General features: G+C 50.2%; 1 protein-coding gene across 4 annotated transcripts in view; it reads left to right on the plus strand.

Moving 5' to 3' along the window:
- LAS1L (LAS1 like ribosome biogenesis factor) overlaps positions 1-20,145 on the plus strand; it is a 20,396-nt gene extending 251 nt beyond the window's left edge. The window contains exons 2-14 of one of the 4 annotated variants that reach the window (XM_044427447.1): positions 520-755; positions 1,329-1,454; positions 1,606-1,675; positions 1,818-1,899; positions 3,176-3,361; positions 3,836-3,882; positions 4,675-4,784; positions 9,187-9,272; positions 9,798-10,004; positions 10,597-10,732; positions 12,367-12,752; positions 13,026-13,173; positions 19,602-20,145. In XM_044427447.1, the coding sequence (XP_044283382.1) occupies positions 565-755; positions 1,329-1,454; positions 1,606-1,675; positions 1,818-1,899; positions 3,176-3,361; positions 3,836-3,882; positions 4,675-4,784; positions 9,187-9,272; positions 9,798-10,004; positions 10,597-10,732; positions 12,367-12,752; positions 13,026-13,173; positions 19,602-19,692 (1,866 nt within the window). In that variant the 5' untranslated portion in view covers positions 520-564 and the 3' untranslated portion in view covers positions 19,693-20,145. Of the gene's footprint in view, positions 1-519; positions 756-1,328; positions 1,455-1,605; positions 1,676-1,817; positions 1,900-3,175; positions 3,362-3,835; positions 3,883-4,674; positions 4,785-9,186; positions 9,273-9,797; positions 10,005-10,596; positions 10,733-12,366; positions 12,753-13,025; positions 13,174-19,601 lie in introns of those variants that run through there. The other 3 variants (XM_044427448.1, XM_044427449.1, XM_044427450.1) reach the window with 3 other exon arrangements.
- Positions 20,146-20,148: the final 3 nt, after the last annotated feature.

The raw sequence follows: 20,148 nt of genomic DNA on the forward strand, positions 1-20,148 counted from the left end.
GGGGGTTCTGGTACGGCCCTGATTTGCCCCGGCTGGGGGCGCGGGGGGTTCTGGTACGGCCCTGATTTGCCCCGATTGGGGGCGCGGGGGTTCTGGTACGGCCCTGATTTGCCCCGATTGGGGGCGCGGGGGTTCTGGTACAGTCCTGATCTGGGACGGCGAGCCCCGATTGGGGGTGAGGTGGTTCTGGTACAGTCCTGATTTGGGATGGCGAGCCCCGATCTGGGATACAGAGGTGGTGGTGGAGCCCTGCTCTGAAGTCCAGGAACTTGTTCATTGGCTGTCAGTTTAGGAGCCGCAAGTCGGTGCAGGGGCGATTGAACTTGAGTTTTGGAAATAGCAGGCGTGCTGCTTTTGGATGTGGGGCTGCTTCTGTGCGTGCTACCCAAGGCAAGACTTTTTTAAAGCCTGTTGAAAGCGCTCAGGGATTAGATGCACAGCTTGTGAAGCAGACCTGAGCAGGGCTTGGGAAGTGATTGATTTGGGGGTGCTTCTTCAAGGTACACTATTACCTTTCAGTCTCACAGCTCGGACGCATCGGGCCGGTGAAAGTCTGGCTGCAGCATGGCTGCTGGTCCTGGCAGCACTCGCCTGGGGCAGAAGCAAGCGGTAGGAAAACCTCGAAAGAAGAGGCCCCAGAGTGTGGTGGCCTGGCAGAACAAGGCCGAATGGGATCAGGTGATGGTGGGACTGTACTGTGGGGACTGCCAGCTGCAACGGGGAGCCCTGGACCGAGTGTCAGCCTGGAAGAGCAGGTGAGAAGGGCTGGGGATGGAGAGCGAAGGCAGCTGTGTGGTGTGGGAAGACGGATGGACTGCTGGGGAGAAGTGGAGCGTATCCTAATACAGCTTTTGCTAGGATTAAAGACCTGTCACACACACGCGCGCACACACACACCGAGGTCATGTATCCTTTCTTAGCACCTCCATCCCTTTACTCAGCCCCAAGTGTCCCACATGATTTTGGAAACGAGTTTCTAGGCAGTCACACTTGATGCCTTTCTTGGGGGCATCAGATGAACCTCATGCCCACCCTACCATCTTTGACCCCTTAGCTTGCTTTGTGTCACTGTGCATGGTGTCTGAGTTAGTCTGTTGGACTCATTTGCCTGTGCCTGGCAGGGGAACGTGCATAAGCTGGGAAATGGTGGGTTAGCTGCCTTTCAGGAAAGCTTGCCTTCTGTAGCTGATCTTCTCTTTACAGAACCTTGGAAATCTGGAAAAGAGCTTTAAGTTTTCTAAGAATACCATTTAAAAACAACTGCTCTGGCAGATCCATAATACGCCGCTTTGATCCTGAATTCGCTATGTCTCACCCTTTGAAATTAGGTATGGGAACAGAATGCCTTTAGCTGTGGAATGCACGGCAGATCTTGTTCGTTGTAAAATCCTAGATGCTGCTGGTGATTTGAAATCCCATGAACTGGTCCTTACGTACGGCCTGGCTCTCGTAAGGTGAGCGCTATGGAAGGAGGAAGGGTCAGAAAGGGGGTCTGTGCATTGCAGCAGCTCTGTGCTCTTTTGCCCAAGATGTGTGAAGTCAGGAGAGAAGATCAGCTCTCCATGGAAAGCTCCCGCCCCTTTCATCATCTTCCTCTGTGCATAGGTTTGTGAATCTCATCACAGAACGAAAGCAGAAAAGGATCATCACTTCGCTGAGATGGCTGGCTAAAGAGGTAACGGCGGTTCCAGTTGGTTCAACCCGCAGCAGTTGGAGTGGCTGGATGGGGTCTGGGGTGCATGTCCAGCAAAGGGCTTTGGGCTTGGGGGATTCTTTTCTTCTGTGATTTTTCATAGCCGTTTGGTTCTTATTCAAAGCTAGACATCCCTGTCTGGATTGTGGACCTTCGTCATGAACTGACCCATGGCAAACTTCCTCACCTGGTTGCTTGCCAAAAAGGTGAGAACAATCTGTTAGACTTGTCAGCTGCAGCAATGTTGTTGGAGGCAGGGATTAGCAGGAAGAACGGGATTATCTTAGTTGGGCTTAGCAGGACAACCTTTCCCATATCTGTTGGACTGTATGCTGGCTGGGGGCTCGTGGGAGGTGTAGCGTGACTTACCTGGACCCGTCAGGTCGGGTAAGGCTGCAGTTGGGTGTGGGGCTGCTGCCCGAAAGACTGCCCGAAAGGCTTTGCGGAAAAGGTGAGTTACAGGGAGAGAATTGAAGGAAGTAAAAGAGGGTCATTCTGCCAGAGGAGATGGGAAGGTGTCCTTCGATGGAGTGGGAGATACCAGGAGTGGTGTACTGGGAGCGTGGGTGGGGGAGTGCTGTCACGGCTGTGTCCTGCTGGTGGAGTCCTGGGGACAGCTGACTGGCCACTGTGTGAACACATGCTGGACTTGAAGGCCTGGTTCTGAGAACTTCAGATAGACGTGAGTGGTGGAACTGGACCGGCAAAGGGCAAGGGTGGCTGGTACCTCTCACTGGGAGTTGGAGCTTTCGTATGGGCTGGGCATCGGCAGTTCCACCCTTACCTCGCCCCAGGGCGTTGGTGGTGGGCTGTCAGAACCAGCATCGTCTCGCACCTTGGCTTGCAGTGCTGCGGTTCTTCAGAGGTGAGGGCTGTGGTGACGCTCAGCACTCTTCAAATGCCCCGCTTACCTCCAGCCCTTGCAGGTTGCTGTCCGAAAGAGTGGCCCCAATCCCTTCTGCTAGGTGCAGTGCTCCAGCTTTCCCACCAGGTGGTGCCATGGCATTGGGCTTGGGTTGGTGAATGCTTCCAGCAGAAGAGATGGGATCATGTGAGGCGGCCATCTGGAATCCCCTACAAAAGTCTTGGCCCCTTGGGAGCAGCTGCCCAGCCGCTTGCCATATGGCCATTTGCAGGGGCAGAGAGGGCCGTGGTGGGTCAGCCTGCAGAAGGAAGAGGGGTGCCAGGGAGTGCCAGGAGAACAAGCCAAGCTCTCTTGGCGGAAAGGTATTCTATAAATGTGCTAAGTGAGTGAACTGTAAAGATATGCAAAATCGCATATCTCTGTAGGGTCACTAAAAGAAACTGCATCCATAGCAGGACAGTAGAATAAGCTTGCATTTCGCATGTGACGGTTACAGATACGCCTCATTGCAGGGAGCAGCTTCGAGCAACAAGTAGAAAGTCCTTTGTCTGGCCAGGTGGGCAAAAGCTCTGCAGGGCCATCTTCCAAACAAGGTGTTGTGATGTTGTCTTTCCCAGGCTGCAATGTTGTGTTGGAGTGGCTCAAGCGTTCCTACTGGAGCCGCCAGTTTTGCAGTGACCAGGTGGAAGGTGATGATGAGGACGACGAAGAGTCCTCAGCAACAGATACGGATATGGACCCCAGTCAGGAGGAGCTGGAGAAACTGCAGTCCCCAGGCTGCCAGAAGCACCGGGAGTTCCACGGTGAGCCCCGCCGACCCCGGGGGACATGAGGCGTCCAGTGTCAGGCACGCTGACATCGGGGATTTCTCCACTGGTCACTCTGATCTGGTTGTGGCGGGGTGGCTCGTTTGTAGAAGGGGTGGGGGAAGAGCAGAGGCTGGACAGACCACATGATGCTGTAGCTGCAGCCACTTGAGCCGCGGCATGTCGAGGGCCTTGTTTGTTTTTGGTTTCTTTGTTGTTATGGCCATAGACCAGCATAACCAGTGTGGGCCAGCATGATGGATGAAACAATGCTTTTCCATTACCCCAATAGACATAACAATTTAAAATGAACTAAAAGACAAGAAGGCATGTAACAGACACTCCAAATTAAAATAACCTGGACCACATACCTGAAACACATTAAGGCGCTCAAGGCAGCTATGCATTTTCCTCTATACATTACTTAAGCTTCAAAATGTGCCCTTTTCTGCCTCTCTCTTTCTCCTCTAGATAAAGTCAGAGATGTCTTGATATCCTATAAAAAACAACAGTTCGAGGTAAGTTTCACAGATTCCTATTGTGGCCAGTAAATCCTTCTTCGATTTAAAACTGTGGCATAGAACATTCAAAACACACAAGAGTTCATTCTGTCTTTTTTGCCCTTTATGAACAGTGAATATGAGGAATTGCACCAATGTTTGATTTAAATGGGGAGGGGGTGTTCTGAACGTACATACCAAAGAGAATTCAGGTGTCTCAGAGGTGCAGGTTGATTTTAAGACAGTTCATCTCCTGATGCAAAAGGGTGGATCCAGCTGGTTTCCAAAATGTTTGAGGGGATTTTTCAGTAGTTCTCACTGGCCTTCATGTAGCCTGGCTGATTATTGGAATCAACAGCTCTTCCAGGTTCCCGAAGCATTCACTCTGCAGCAATTCTGCTTGACTTACCAAAGAGCAAAGAAATTGCAAAGTGGACAGCTAGAACCCATGCAAAAGTAAGACTCAGTTTGCAGGCCATTTGAAATCCTTGGTTGCAGCAGTGATGGCGGTGGAGAAGAGTTACTTCTCGGCCACATGCAAGTCAGTGGGGTCCTCCTGGGCATTGAACCTCATGTCCTCAAGGGCACAGAGACGGAAGATGAGCAGGGCAAGCTGTTCTTTCATGACTGAGCTGCTTTCAGGTACAATAATTGTCTGAAAAGTAGGATTTTTAAAAGGGCAGCAACTACGGAAATAGGAGTGGCTGTATCACCTCTCGCTCATCCCTCTCGTGCTTGCCCCCTTCCCCCACGGCCGCTGCCTGGCACTTTGCCTCTGATCATTGGTGCCACTCCTCCTGCTTGCCGTAGGTTCTCCAGAAGTCAAAGAACATTGGCCAGGCCTGTGAAGCATGGTGCGGTTCCTCCTCAGAAGCTGAGTGGGTTGTGGCCCAGATGAAAGACTTATTTCAAGAGAACAGGTAAGGGCTGGAGCGTCTGATGGGAGTCCAGGCTGCTGTGCCTGCAGAGATGCAGAATTTAATGCATTGTGAGTGCGGTTCAGTCCCCTTTCCTTCTGCCGTGGGAAGCTAAGCTCACGTGTCTGTTTCATCCACTCTGTTTGGTGTGGGAGAATAACATGGCGGAGGACCTAGGCTAAGCGGGTAATGGTTCACCAGAACTGGAGGCTGTGGCATGGAGTAGACCAGCCTTCAACTTCAGGATTAGGCTAAGCCATTCTTCCCCTCCGGGTGTGTTGGACCGCAGTCACTGCGAGGCCATGGGGCACCTTGGCAGCCCCAGGCTGGGGAGGGCTGGGTTTGGCGTTTCTCCTGAGCAGCTGCGAGGCAACAGTTCTGATCACACTGATACCTTTGCCTCCACCTGGACTTTCTCCCCACCCCTTAAGATCTGGGGTGGAGGCCCTTCTCTGGGAGCCCTCCCTGAAGGAGATTAGGAGGGTGAGTAACCAGAGAAGGGCCTTCTCTGCGGTGGCACCCTATTCTGGAATTCTTCACTTTATTCTTTTCGGTGCTAGGCTAAAATCTTTTTATTTTCCCAATGTTTTAAGATCTGATTGTTTTAACTGGGGCTTATTGTTGGTTGGAAATTTTATTTGGATGCTGTGTTTCATCTTATTTTATATTGTCCCAACGTTAAACTGTCCTGAGACCACGGTAAGGGACGGCCTAGAAAAGTTCCAAACAGATAAATAAAATGCTGGTTGGGGGATGGTGTGGGAGGGCTCCTTTGGGCTGCCAGAAGGTTTCTTTGGTCAGATCTGAGTTCAGCTGGAGCCTATAATCAGTGCAGCTCCCGGGTTGCGAGGGCAATGAGGAAGGGCCCCTGGCTGGGCCGGGGAGGGGGGTGGGACTCGAGCCCGGGCATTGGCTCCCTCACTGTGGGGCACACAGGATGCTGCCTGGCACTTCCCGTCCCGGGCCGTCTCTTCGCTGACTGTCAGTGGACAGGGGACTTTTGGCGATGCTGCTGCGGGTCGACCCCGAGGTGGCTTGCAAGCTGAGCAAGGGCCATTGTCCTGCTTGCTCCGTACTGGAATGGAGCAACCTGGAACTGCCCACAGAGGTTCTCCACCCGGCCCAGCAGCTTCCTCCCTTGAGCTGTGGCCTCTTACATCAGTGGAATGGCAAGAATTCTGGCTTCTGCAGTGTATGACTGTAAAGGAGCAAGGTCACTGGGTCCGGAATGGGTGTCCTGGAGATCGCGGGGCTGTCCCTTTTCCCCCCATGGCAGCGTCTGCTAAGCTGAAATGCATAATGCCCTCTTGTTGTTCATCACACGTTTCCCCATTTCCTCCCCATTTCACGGGGAAAGGAGCTCCTCCTAGTGAGGCCGTGCCAGACCCTGCTGTTGTGAGAGACAGGAAGGAGCCGCTATTTTCAGCTGCAAGCCTGAAATCTTCACTAGCTACTTTCAGCCCAGGCACACGCCGGGAAGCCCTGAGCAAATGACTCCAGGCTGAGACCGCATTTCTCTGCCTGGCTCACTTCGCTACTCTTCCCTGCAGAAAAAGGCGCCTGCCTGCCCCACCCCAAATCTGGCCCGTTGGCTGAAGCTTGAATGTGAGGGAAACCGCGCCCTGCAGGCACTGCCAAACACGCTTGCGGGGCTCCTTGTATCCCAGCCTCCTCTGCTGGGAAACACACGTCTTTAACAACTGTGATGCTTTGCTTTTTTCTGGGGGTTGTCCCTGGATTTGCAAACGTTACATGTGATCAGCTACTGTCATGCTGAATTGCTCAAAATTTTCGAAACGGGACTTGAGCAATGATTGGCAAAATCTTGAATAAGTGTGGTTTTCTCCGCTCGCCGTATTTGAAGATGAAACTAATTTGAGATGCACGTTGTCGGGCGAATTTGCTGGCGTGGTTTTGAACCTGAAGCATCTTCTATCGCCCAGGTGACCACAGCCTTGGGAATCTTTGCTTCCTGGTGGGTGGTAGACAGCAGGCTGGCTTGGGAAGAGGGTTGTGCCCCCCCCACCCCATTGATGTGCTATAAACAGCTCAGGTCACACCTGCCAGGTGAGGTACCAGTTTTGTACGCTCGCCTGTGTTCAAAAATAAGCCCTGCAAATAAAAACCTAGGACATTAACAGAGTTTTAGCCCAGCCAGAGGGTTCCTCTACCCAATCCTATAGGTATTTAGCTGTGGTATCTCTCACCTGCTGACTGAAGCCATACAGTCCATTCTTGTAGTTCGTTCTGTGATGCTGGGCCAGGTGTTAGATATACATGGGCAGGTCAATGGAGAGATTTTTCAGGGCTTCTTCCTGTGATTCCATTCTCTTCTTATGCCTACAAGCAGGGATGTGATGTGTCACCAGTTAGAAACCCCCCCCCCCGCCCCTTTGGCATACAACCTTCTGTCTCTCGCATGTCATCAAAATGCTGTTAGTGCTACATCAATTGTATTAGAGGGAGTTAAAGTTAGAACAGTTAAAAAAGAACTAGTGCGTAGGATTATAAAGAGTAATTGTACTACAAAGCCACATGTGTGCATATGTATCATAAAAGAAATCCTGTTTAATCTGATTTCTCTTGAATAACTGACAAATCTCGAAGTTCTCAAAAGTTAAACCAAATGCTGTGATGGGTATTCTTTACCTTATGGGTATGTGGTTCTTTAGAACGGCTTGAAGTGTGTGCCTAGAAAATAGCTATTCTTCCAGGTGATAAACTGAGAAAAATAATTTGCAGGACCTTTGTGGATGTGAATGGCTTGATTTGTGCTGCTTTCCCCCTTTTAATAATACTTTTAAAGAAAAAAGTGGTACCTGGTTGTGCGTCAGTGGATATAACATCTGGAAACGTTTCAGTGCATGGAGCATGAGGAAGTGCTTTAGAGAAGTGAACCACACAGAGACAGAAATAGAATTTCTTAGTTTCATCTTCTCTCTTATGGTATCTGTTCTCTATCAGGCACTGAGTGATGACGGTTCCTCAGGTGATGTTTTAAAAGGAATCTGTTTCCAAGCATTCCCTTTCCTTCCTCTTCAGGCCTTTAGGTCTATATTTTTCCATACATTTATTTGGGTACAAATTAAGGTGTGGTGGTGGGGAGAAGAGATCCACTCAGAGTTGCCCTGTGGTGTTTGCCCATGTTGTTGACTTCCCTGTCTTTTGCATACCCTCTACACTGAAAATGTGTGTTCATCCTTCAGGGCTCAAGAACATTTCAAGGATTTTCTGGAGCAGTAGCTTGCACACCCATTCATGGGTCAGTGTCCATGCTGACCAATGAGCATGTCCCCAAAACTGCCCGTATTTCTTATTCGTGAGCAAATAAAGCACAGGAAGAGAGCAGTTGTGTTTCTAAGCCTGGACTTAATCCCAAATAAAGAAGGCTTGACTCATAGAAGGCCCATGACATGGAGCGACCATGCTAGCCAAGTTATAGCAAGAGGGGAAGTACTCCTTGTTGGTGAAACGAATTAAAATTCATGTTTTTCCACCTGTTTATATTACTGCTCTAGCACAGCCTCACCTAGCCAACTTCCTCCCGATGGGATGGACTTAATTTCCATGAGGAGGAAATGTACGAGGCCTGGATCTCCTCAGGGCTTTCAGTTGACATATGGTGTGGCAAAATTGCTGAAGAACTGGCAGTTTATCTTACGATGTGGTTCTGGGCGTGTCAGTTCAGATGTCAGTTCTGTTGAGTCTAGAGAACCTTGCCTGGACTCAGCAGAGTATGTAGGGTTGGAGCCTAAGGATGGTGTCTGATGTATGTTGAAACAGAAAAGACGCCCTCTAGCCAGCCATGCTACTGGTAGCGCCCAGACTTCTTTCTTTCTAAGCATGCATCTCTTTGTACCCTTAATTGTGTTTGGAAGGTTTGCTGGGACTTTATCAAAAGGGACAGTGGGGCGGGGGAAATATTTACAGTAAATAATAAGTTATTAAATCAGAAAACAGGAAGTTAGCATGTTACAAACAAGTTATAGAAGAAAATCAGATCTAAAAAAAACTGTTGGTGGACAATGGAATTTATTCAGTATATTGCAGAGCAATTGCTACCACGCTGTACACAATCACAAAGGAGAAAGCGTTCTTTCATGGGGTTCCTTGGTTATGGGATGCCTTCCCTCCAGAGGTAGAGCTGGTGCCCACATTGTATTCGTTTGTGACAGATTAAGAAGTATTTTTATTTTCTCACATATTTAATTTGGCATGAGAAATGTCCTAGCTTGCGCTATGATTTTAGTGGATACAATGACATGAATCTACTGCACTGCATTTATGTGAGAGGCATGCAGACAATCATTCTGTCATAGGATACACGTAATTGTGAGTCGATGCAAGATCTGGGATGGAAAACCAGCACCTGGAGGGCACTCATGAGTATTCACACTTTCCACAGGGAGGTTGTGGCCATAGTTTTGCTTGACGACGGTTTCCTCATCCCAACAACAGAAGACCTGCAGAGCCTGAATATCAACTCGCAAGGTTGGTGACTTGGATCAGGGTGAAGGTAATGTCAGGATCTGTAGATAGATGCTGGGCGATTTGAAGTAAATCAGAAATGATTGTTCGCTCCCAGTAATCCAACCGTGGCACCTCTCCCCGTTGAAGGAGGGGGTAAGCAAGAACGTATTTTTTATGAAGGATGGAGAAGAACGCTCAGGAACATCTCCTAGATTCAGATTTATGTATTACAGGAATCACTTTTGCATCAATAGTCTGCGTGGTCCAAACCTATTTGGCACAAGCAGAGAATTACAGGGGAGGGAAGTGGAAAAGAGAGGAAGAGGAGCCCTTTGTTCATCCCATTCTTGATTTTTTTTTTTTTTTTGTGGGGAGCATTTCCCCTGAAGGTCAGGGCCAGAATTCCTCTCCATCCCCCAGGTCTTTTAAAAATAATGTATGCATTTAGCTTGGAAACATGAACTGCCCTGGGACGGATGGTGGTGTTCAAAACATTTTCTGTCCATTTCTTTTGGCTTTCTCTGCCTGGTGGTGGTGGGAGCACAGAAACCAAAGAGTGGGATTTTCAAATCCCTCGGACATTTCTCCGCTTCTGGCAGCCACTGCTGAGAGGCCTGCATTCCAAAGACTTCACACAGACTCTGCTGGAAAGAATGTTTAACGAGCTGAAGAAACACGCCCCGGGTCCAGAGCTCCGATCACAGTATCTCATCAACTGGATTGCAAAAATTTTGAAGATGAACATGCAAGCCAGTGAGTACTGGAGGACGTTTCGGCTCGAATGTAAGGCAGCACACGCTCTTTCGATCCCCTTCTGCCTGCTTTTACTCAGTCCTTGCCTAGACATAAAGAAAAAGAGAAAGGGGTGTGCTAGTTAGCATAAGGGTGGGGTGGGGAGTGCCGGTGAGATTTTGCCATTTAAATCCTGGGTGCCTGCTCCCTCCCTCCCTCCCTCCTCCTCTGTCTCTCTCTGTCTGTCTCGCACATATACTCACTTCTCACCCTTTACTTTGCTGCTTTGAGTATGCAGAGGGAGATAAGAGTTCCTGCAACCCCCAAACCACCATGCATGGTTTCTAGAGATGAGTACAGGCTTAAAGGTCCATAACCTCTCGCATGACCCTATCGCTTCTGTTGGGGCGGCTCTATCGAATTTCCTAAGGAGATGGTGAAACGCAGACGCGCCATTTCCGGTGCCCGATCTGTGACCTTTCTGGAATATAAGAGTTCTTCTTCGAGCTCCACTGCAACCTGTTCATCAGCTGCTCCCTTTCCCAAATGAACTTGCATACTTTAAAAAAAAAATCCGTTTCCCCCCCCCCCCTTTCCGTGGTTCTCTGTGAAGAGAAAAAGATGAAACACAGAAATAGAAACACAAGTTCCTCGGAGCTCTTTCTCCGGCGGGTTTCACTGCAATGGCCGAAGCTCCTGGAGGATTGCCTGGAAGCACCGTGCTGGGCGAGTCCGCATCTCCTGCATCTGTGAGTATGCAAGCGAAATAGATGCCAGGGGGAAGACAGGGCTCCGTGTCTTACTGCCAAGGAGCTTGCTCAAGGAAGCACCATGATGTGCAGCCGGATACCCTTGTATCCCCCCAGGATGAAACGTCCGATTTGAACGGGCCGGACTGGCATGGCTGACGTACAGAAAGGTCAAGGTTCCGTCTCTGCACCCGCAGCTCACGGGGGTGCGGGACCCCGGGGGTCAGGGATCAAATGAGGCCCTCCCGGGGGGCCAGGTTCCCCCGAGGGCCCCACCCTATTCTGGCATGCTACCAGCTGTTTGGGGGCTTCCCGGTGGTTGTGCCATTTCCTCCGCTGTAAAGGGGCAGAGTGCCTCTCCCGAGGCTTAGCTCCTGGCAGGAAGAGCTGAAAGCCCGAGCCGGCTGGTGTCGTTGGAATTTTGGCCCTGCCCCTTTTGCCCAGGAAAGCAGCACCCTGAGCAGAATCAGGCCCTGGGCTGAAAGAGATGCTGCGCCCAGGGTTAAAAGGAGCAGGGAGCAGGGATGGGGACCTTGAAGAGGTGCTGCCGGGCAGGGTAGACAATCCTGCACTAGATGGACCAAACCTCTGACCAGATGTAAAGCCGTTTCCTGTGTTCCTAGATTTGCCGAAAGCCTTCCTCTTTGGTAGTTTCACGCACAGAAAGGGTGCAAGGGTTTGTCCCTGTGATGTGAAACCGCCGCCCACTCGCTGTCACAATGCCCTTCTAACCGCAGAGGAAGACACCAGTCTTGCATCCTTGAGACCTGGGCGCTTGCAGGGGACTTCAGGGGAGGGGATTTTCCTCCACTTCACCTGACGTTTGGAGGAAAGTTGGACACAGTGCAAGCCTCTGGCTGCTTTTGACATTTCCAAATGCCTGCCCTGTGTTTCGAGACTGGCCCTGCCACCCTGTCGCTGCCACCCCCCCCACCCCCCGGTCTGTGCCAGGCCTTAGGTGATGGGGGCAAGGATGAGCCAAGCCCTGCTTCTCAGGAACTGCCTGCTGGACTTCACTGAAATGCTCCCCTCGCTCCCATCCTCTGTACATCCTTGTGGACAAGAGACTGCGATTGTCAGCCTGTTTATCTTGCCTTGTACACAAGCCAACAAAAGTTACCAGTTTGCTTGCTTGGATTTGTTTCTTGCTTTGTTTTGTTTCTAGGTCTGTTTTGTTTCTCGGTCTGTTTTGTTTCTGGTCTGTTTTGTTTCTGGTCTGGTCTGGTCTTTCAGCAGGCCTCCTGGGAAACCAAGAGCTGCCTGTGTTACCATGTGTTTCCAGAGGATGGGAAACGGATGCCTCGGCAGTTAGCTTAGGAATTCGGGCAGCTTGTCTCTGAGTGGGCATGGAAGGAGAACAGGCATTTGGTGGTGCTTCTTCCATAAGCACCACCAAATGCCTGTTCTGGCTGCTGCAGAAGAGGCTCTCCTTCCTCCCCGGCTAGCAAGGGACCGAGCAGGAGAGTGGAAGGATGGCAGAGCGTAGCCCTCCTTTGCCGGCCCCCCATCGCACTTACCTGGGTAGAATTTCTGACCACCTGGAGAGAGTTCCAGGCTTCTTCTTTTGATGCTTGTGAAAGCTGCCGCTTTGCTTCTCTCCTCATGCTGGTCATTTGTCCTGTCTTCCCTGCCAGGATCCTGACGAGCATGGAACCTCCTTTGCCCCCCGAATCCCAGGAGAAACTTCTGTACCTCACCTCCATCTACACCCAAGAAGACGGCTCCCTTCCCAGCCCGGGCTCGGCCGCGGACCTGCGCAAGCAGCCCGTTTACACAGTGGAGAGTCTGCAGTGGAAAGTGAAGCACAGCAGTGCGGCGCGGGGACTGGCCAAGCGCGCGGGGAAGCGGCCCGTGCTGCTGGATGGTCTCGAAGAGGAAGGGACGGCGGGGCAGGAGGAGGAGGAAGAGGAGATGGAGACTCAGCCGGCCCCTCTGCAGGAGCCCCTCCTGCCCGAGAGCGCCATGGCTCTAGCCGAGAGGAGGATGGCGCTGCAGGGGTCTGCCTGGCAGGTCAGCTCAGGTAAAAGCCGGGGTTCGGCTGGCTCGTTGAGTCAGGGGAGAGTCTGTGTGAAAAGCATGCTTGCTGGGGGTGATGGGAGTTGTAGTCCCAACCCGTCTGGAAGGCACCATATGTGGGGAGGCTGCCTGAAATATATGCTCAGGCACAATCCAGACTTCCAGAGCTATTTGGGGAGGTGGGACAAGGAGCCCTGCGTCTTCTGTGTGGGCCGGGCACAGCTTGGAAACATTCGCTCTTGCTGAATTGCGCCCTCTTAAAGAAGCATCTCCTCAGCAGACGGGGTGAAGTGGAAGGCGTTTCCTCTGGGGAGGCTTCCTGGCCAGACCGACGATCCGGACGGCCTGCTGGTGGAGAACTACTCCATGATGTCAGCGGTGGACCAGCTGGTGGATCAAGATGGGAGAAGCGACCCGAGCGGCACGTGAGTAACGTGCCTTGAGCTCGGTTGGACCTTGGCCAGGTGGAAGAGTTGCTGGTAATCGGTTGGGTGAGGAGAGGAGAGGAGAGGCCAGGCTGAAGCGCTGCCCGGCCCTGAAGCTCACTGGGTGACCTTGCTGGGCTCCCTCCCTCCCTCCCTCCCTCCCAGCCCAGCCTGCTTCACAACAGCTTTCCCCCCACCTGGCACCCTCTGGATGTGCTGGACTGCAAGTCGCATCCTCCCCAGTGATGGATGGTTGGGCAGTGCGGCCGAGCCCTTTTCGATGGCCCCAGTTTGGAGAATGGCTGGCTCCCAGGATGATCATTCGGATTAAATGGGTCCCAGGATCCCTGGGCAGAAGCCTGTGCTACACCCTGGGGTGTGTTGTAACACCCCTTTTTGTGGTCTGCGGGTGTCCTAAGCTGCACTTTCTCTATTGCTATCTTTATTTCATTCATTCATCCATCAAGTGGGCACTCGCTCTTGCTCAAAGCAGGGTCCCAAGATGCCCTTTCCCCGGGTGTTTCGCCTCTCTCGCCTTGCTTGGCCACCGGCACTAATACAGTGCCAGGCGCCACCGGATCCCAGAGCCCTGGTTGCTCACCTTTTGCTCTCTGGCAAAAGGGGTTTGTCTGGTGCAAGTAGCAAAAGCATGGGAGAGAGAGCTACCTACCCCGGAAAAGTTGGATCCCCCTTCCTAGTTGGGGGTTTGATGCAATCCTTCACTTTAACTCCCTGCACAGGCCTGCGCACGTCTACTCAGGTGGAAGTCCAATTGACTGTAGTTCTTACAGAAATGCAGCCCTGAGGCGCAATCTTTTGCAAGCTTGCACAGGAGAAAAGCTCTCCTACCGGTATTTCCGTCTAAACCTGCATAGGATTGGCTTCTTCATGTCTCTCCAGCCACATTGCCCTTCCCAGCCACCTTCTTTCTTCGTTTTCTCATGTCTGCTTATGGCACGCCTCTGCTTAGAGCCCACGCACTGTTCAGTGTCACACGGGACACCACAACACCCTTCTTTTTAAGTCCTTAAAGCAGCTGCAGTTATTGTCTACCTGAGTCTTAAGTTAAACTTGCATCTCCATATATTGGCTGCTTTTTAAACGTTTGCTTGACCCGATTCATTGGGCAGCAGAGTTTTATTGTTCAAAATACGAAGGGTAAATCATACTTTTCTTCAAGTGGGGCCCACCATTTTTGGAAGCCGAGACCAAAAGCCTCCCCTACATTCTCGCTGGCCGTTGCTGCAGTCTCCGGCCTCTGCCTGAACTCCAGGTGTGTGTTTCAGAAGCGTGAGGAAGCTACTGGTTCAGTCCTCGCAAGGCTGAAGCGTTCAAGGTGCCAGAGCAACATGGCAGGGCGCTAAGCCACCCCAGCCCTTTCTCCTAACCTTGGATTTGGGACAGTCCTGCCCCCTGCCTCAGCCCCAGAGTGACCCCTGCTCGCATGAGCTACAACAAGGGTATCGAACCGTTGTTATTCTGGGGGTAGGATTCCTCCCCCTCCACTGCCCAACCAGCAGCCTACTTGATGTGGGAGGGTGTGGGGCATGGCACTCTGTCCACTCTCTGGCGCCCCCTGGTCCCACTGCCATCTGTTCCGCTTTTCTGCTTGTCTCGCTCTAAGCTTTGGGCAAGCCCTTGGCTTCACATGCAAAGCCATGCTGGCATTCGGAGGGTTAGCGTTGGAGGACAGGCAGCTTCTGTGGCCAGAGTTTGGCCTGGAGGTTGGAGATTTCCCTTCTCTGATCTAAAACGAGAGCTGCTTTTCAGAAATCAATTATCCTTCCTGTGCAAATCACTCCTGTGCATCTGTCCATTGCACAAACGGTGCATGCGTCAGATCTCCGTAACTGACACTGCCTCCGTTCCTTTCTCATGTCTGCCTCGGAAGTCCTGTCTGCGGCTCGCCGTCTTTTTGCCTAGCGCATGCTTGGGAGCCGGTCGCACATGGGAGGGATTGGGGAACAGTGCAGGGGACACTAACCAGGCTCGGAGGTTCTGTGCCTCTTGCAATGCCAGATAGTCTGGAGTCTGTTTCTGGTCTCCTCCGGACCTCAGTCGGTGGGGTCAGTATTTTTCCACAAAGCTTTTGCTTTCAGCAAGGTGGCTTGTAATTGTCGCTTTGAGTCAGTGCTGCAGACTTGCATCAATTTGTCATCGGGACACTATCGCTGGTTGCCACAGCAGCTGAGGCAATAACAGCCAATTATTGCCACCCTGCTCAAACGTTCGAGCACATTCGGTGTTCCTGCGGCAGCAGCCTTTTTCCGAGCTTCCTTTGTGTGCTGTGGGTGGGAATTCAGTAGGTGGAGCACCTGCTTTCCATGCTGAAGGTCTCATACCCTTGACGGGAATCACAGAAGCACCAGCCCAGGGTGGCTGTAAATGTGGTCCAACACAAAATCGTAAACTTGCTTTAAAAATTATGGGTATCTTTGTGATTTTTCTTGTAACTCGATTGTGTGGTTCTCGAGCGTGAACTTTGTAGACGACAACGTTGTGTTGCAATGTCACATAAAATAACTTTTATGTGACATTGTGACATTATGTAAGCTCTCTTAGGATTATTCTCTCAGCCGCCCTGAGACGCTTTTGTGCATAGGGTGGGATATAAATATTTTAAATAAATAAATGCCTAGCCCAGTGATGTGGGCACTGACTGGCAGCAGCAACTCTCCAGGGTTTCCAGCCCTGTCTGGAGATACCGGGGACCAAACCCATGAGCCAGGGACCACTCCCACTGGGCCTTCAACTGCAACATCTGCCCTTCCTGCCTTCCCAGATGCATCCACATTTGCAAGAGAAGCCAGTATGTTACAAGGAATGCAAATGTTATGCCGTCTGGAAACTGAAATACTCACATGGGTGTCACTAGTCTCTTGCATAAATCTGAAAAATGGGGAAGTCCATGCCTAGACTTGCCGACACAGTTAGCCTTGGACAGTTGCTGGAAACATTTCTGTCTCCTATGCAAATACGTGATTGAGGACATTTTTCTCAGTAATGTGATGCCACCTCTTTTTCAAGCAGGCAGAATCAGGAGTGATAGAACTTAGGATATTGAGAGGCTTCAGAATTTGTCAGAGCTTTTTTGTTTTAGTGAAAGCTTGGCAGCCTTTCCTAAGCCAGTGTATCTTCCTTGTACTGTATTGCCTGAGATACCCTTTGTTTTTTATGTGCAGGCAAGAAACAGGCCTTATCATTGAATGAGTGTGCGAGAGACCCCTAAAATGTTCAGTTGCAGCAGGAGCAGCTGTTCAGCCCTAGACATCTTTTCAGAACTCAATCCCATGGATATCCAGGAGGTGAAAATAAATTCAGCGTATGCCGGGAATGGGCAGCTTCAAAGACTCCGGGGAAAATGTTTCCCCTACTGGGGCCTGCATCCACCGCTATCACACCTGAATGCCACCACGTTTTCCACATTTAATGCAAAATGCAGCTGGGAGCTGTGTGTATCCACACACGGGGGGGGGGGGGATGCAATGTTTTACATGGAACAAGGCCAATTTAAAGGGACAGCATGGCTGCTTTTTGCCTAAAACTTGGCAGTGTTTTGCCTTTTGAAAGGAGCAGAGGAGACATGGATGGCATCTGGATCCTTTGAACTCCATGTTATTTCCTTCCCAGCACAGATATGAGAAAGAAAATGCTGTACCTCTTGAATTGTTTCTGCTGATTGTGTGCACACAGCTTTTGATACCCCCTGTTCTAATATAACCTTTCCTCCCCTCTTTAAACAACCGATAGGGTGCTTTCCATCTGCCCAATGACCCTCAGTTACCTACACAGCAGAAATCCCTCCCCATCACCTCATTTAAGAGATTTTGTGATGTTTTTCTAACCCTATTTCGCATCTATTTTGATCTGTTTTGCGGTTTGTGGTGCTGTTCCTTCCTGTTTGCCCTTCCACCACTTAATTTACATCATTGCAAAGAAATTTTGAGAGGGAGCAGAAGACCCCGGTGTAAGGGAAATTCAACAGTCTCGGGTAGCGAGGTGTGAATTTTGTGGTAGGAAGCTCTGCTGTGAAAGGGAAAGAGGCGAGATCCCACTTGCCTGCCCTAGTTAGGAGTTTTCTCTCAAGCAGCAAGTTTCCTGTGGGCTGCAGGGGAAATTTATGGCTTGATACCAGCTGTTGCTATTACAGACCACACATTTGCTGTTGTGGAGAGGATGGGGAAGAGGAGACGATGGGTTTGCTCGCTGTATTCCCCCATCTACTTTTGTAAGCAAAAGAGGAAGAACTGGAGTGAAGAACTGGGTGCAGCTGCTTTCCGGAAGAAATCACCGCTGGACTCTCAGATGAATAGCTCAGAGGACGGGCAGAAATCTCTTTTACCCATCCCCTGCCTGTGCTCAGTTGTTTATTCTATGCAATGCCCTTGAAACTGAGTCTGTTTCTTTACGACTTCTGTCCAGAAGAACCTGCAGCACAGTTCAGTAGCATCTGACATGCTGCATCACCGCAGCTTAAATCTTTACTCCATCATGAACCAGCAAAACCAGGACGTAGGTTTCAGGCAGGACTATGCTATTAAGGTGGGACTGCAGGTGGCGCAGTGGTCTAAACCACTGTGCTGCTGGGCTGGTAGATCAAAAGGTTGCCGGTTCAAATCTGCACAAGGGGTGAGTTCCCGTTGCTCCGTCCCAGCTCCTGCCAGCCTTGCAGTTTGAAAGCATGCAAATGCGAGTAGATGAAAAGGTGCCACTTTGGTGGGCAGGCAACAGCGTTCCGTGCACTTCGGTGTTTAGTCATGCCGGCCACATGACCACGGAGACCGTCTGCGGACAAACGCTGGCTCCCCCGGCCAGGAAACCTTTACCTTATGCTATTAAGAGCTGGCATGGTTCTTAGTGGGTCCAATTCAATCATGAATCTTTGCTGGTCTCGGTGTCAGGTGAAAAGATTTGAACGATTTCAGTCTATGTTTCTTGAGCAAGCTGCACGCAAATGACATGATGGGGCCAAGGTTGTTGTGGGGCTGAGCTTGTGAGCTTGTATGTAAATCACAGTGGCATTTGCTGACAGAACATGTTCAAAAGTGACTGGATGGTTGTACTGTTTTTATCACATTTTAATCTCACCCTTCTTCCAAGAAGCTTATTTGCTTGGGATTCTGTAAGGTCTCAGACATCGTTTTTGCCCTCTGCTCTCTTTTAGGGGAATATTTCCCTCTTTCTGACCTGTGTGGCAAAGCCCACATATGTGATGCAGAGACCATGGCGAACATCATTCGGGTGACATGTGGGCATGTTGGGGCTTGGACATGAGGCAGATGCGTAGCTTAAGACGCCGCTTCTAGACAATTTACCAGCCCTCAGCATTGTAGGCCAGGAAACTTTTGTGCGTTCAGGCCTCCCAGTCTTCTTCTGTGTGTGTGTGTAAACAAATGTTCTCTGTATGTGCTGAGGCTAAGGTGTGCAGACTTCATTGGAATACTGCCGCTCTAAAGGCCCCATTGGTGCCATCCTTTTATCTGGGCAATTTCCTCCCAAAGGCAATCTGTCAGATGCGGCATTTTTTGTTGCTTTGTGTGCTAGCTTTTTGCTTCCTTGATTGGCTGTTCAGGGCCAACTTTATAGCCCTATTGTTAGGACTATGGCATTTTGGACACATGGTTGTAGAAGGGTAGAAAAGCAGGGTGTAAATTACCAAGTTACATTAAAAGTAAAGCAAGAGGAGAGTATAGGTAGGGTTGGGTATCAGCTTCTACAGAATGCTTGCTTTCATAAATACTGGATGGTCTTTAGCAAATCGTATTTAGATCTTTGGGGAATTCCTCCTCTGAGCTTCAAAGAACACCCTAGCTATTGGAGCGTGGCAGAAGATTTCTTCAGTATTCCTTATGCATGCAAAAGAAAACATTAACCAGTACTGAAGCAGGACAAAAGTAGCAAATGCTCAGTAATATAACACACTTCACTGGCAAGTGTTAATCAGTTTTACTAGAATAAATGTGGTGCCAGAGGTAAGGTCAGGTCGATGGTGGATGGCTCTTAGATGCCCACTGAACAAGCAGAAGATATTTCATGTCCAGTGGCCCGTTTCCACCCATGTTCTCTTTTCTGCCCTGTGTCACAGACTGTTCCAGGGATGACCGTGTGGAGCTGTGCAGAAAGCAGGATTGGGGAAGCTCTGGTGCATACAGAGAACACCAGAGTCCTTTGGATCAAAGCCTCAAGGAAGAAGCATGTATTCTTTAAAGCGGATCGCCAAGTCTGTGCCTGTTCCTAATTCACTTGAAAGGGATTGGGCGATCTGGGAGCCGTGTTCGCTGGCTACTAGAGCAAGCGTACTGAAAGCAGGGTGAAAGGAGAACACACACAGCTCACTCGTGCTTTTTTGCCACCTGGTAAAGCTCCACCGAAAGTGCCTGCCCAGCTTAGAACTAATTCTGCGCTTCATTTATTCTTTCCTCCTACAGGTCTTCAGAGTGGGGTGGCTCTCTTGCGGATGGATTATTATGGACCCAGAGTGATCTCCATAAGTTGAAAAGCGGCATTCAACTTTTCTGAAGGTGGACTTTATACCGACAGTACACAAAAATGTGTATGGCCTGAAATGTTTTTGGCCTGTCTGTTTTTGCAGACGTTACTTTAGTGCACTGCAGCTCATCCACCTCAGTGCAAATTTTTCTGTAAACTTAAAAAAGGGTAAGAATGTCTACATGTAGTGACTTTGTAATATGCGTAACAGAACCAGCCACTGTTTAAATATGTTCTGTATTTTAATAGAAGTGTATGACGATGCTCATTTTTCTTGACTGTTTAATAATGTGTGCTTTTTAATATGAGCTTTGATATCTGGTTCAGAGACATGGAACAATAGTGTGTTGCATTCGCTAAATTCTTGTAGAGCTTTAAAAGGCCTTTAAATTATGCATCCCAATCTGGAAGTCTGTCATTCATGTGTATGTCTCGGCCAAATTCACACTTTAAAAGAATAAACCTCTTTTTGAAATAATGAAACCA

This window comes from Varanus komodoensis, unplaced genomic scaffold (assembly GCF_004798865.1).
Source record: "Varanus komodoensis strain SLA01 unplaced genomic scaffold, ASM479886v1 scaffold18_3, whole genome shotgun sequence".
Taxonomy (NCBI): domain Eukaryota; kingdom Metazoa; phylum Chordata; class Lepidosauria; order Squamata; family Varanidae; genus Varanus; species Varanus komodoensis.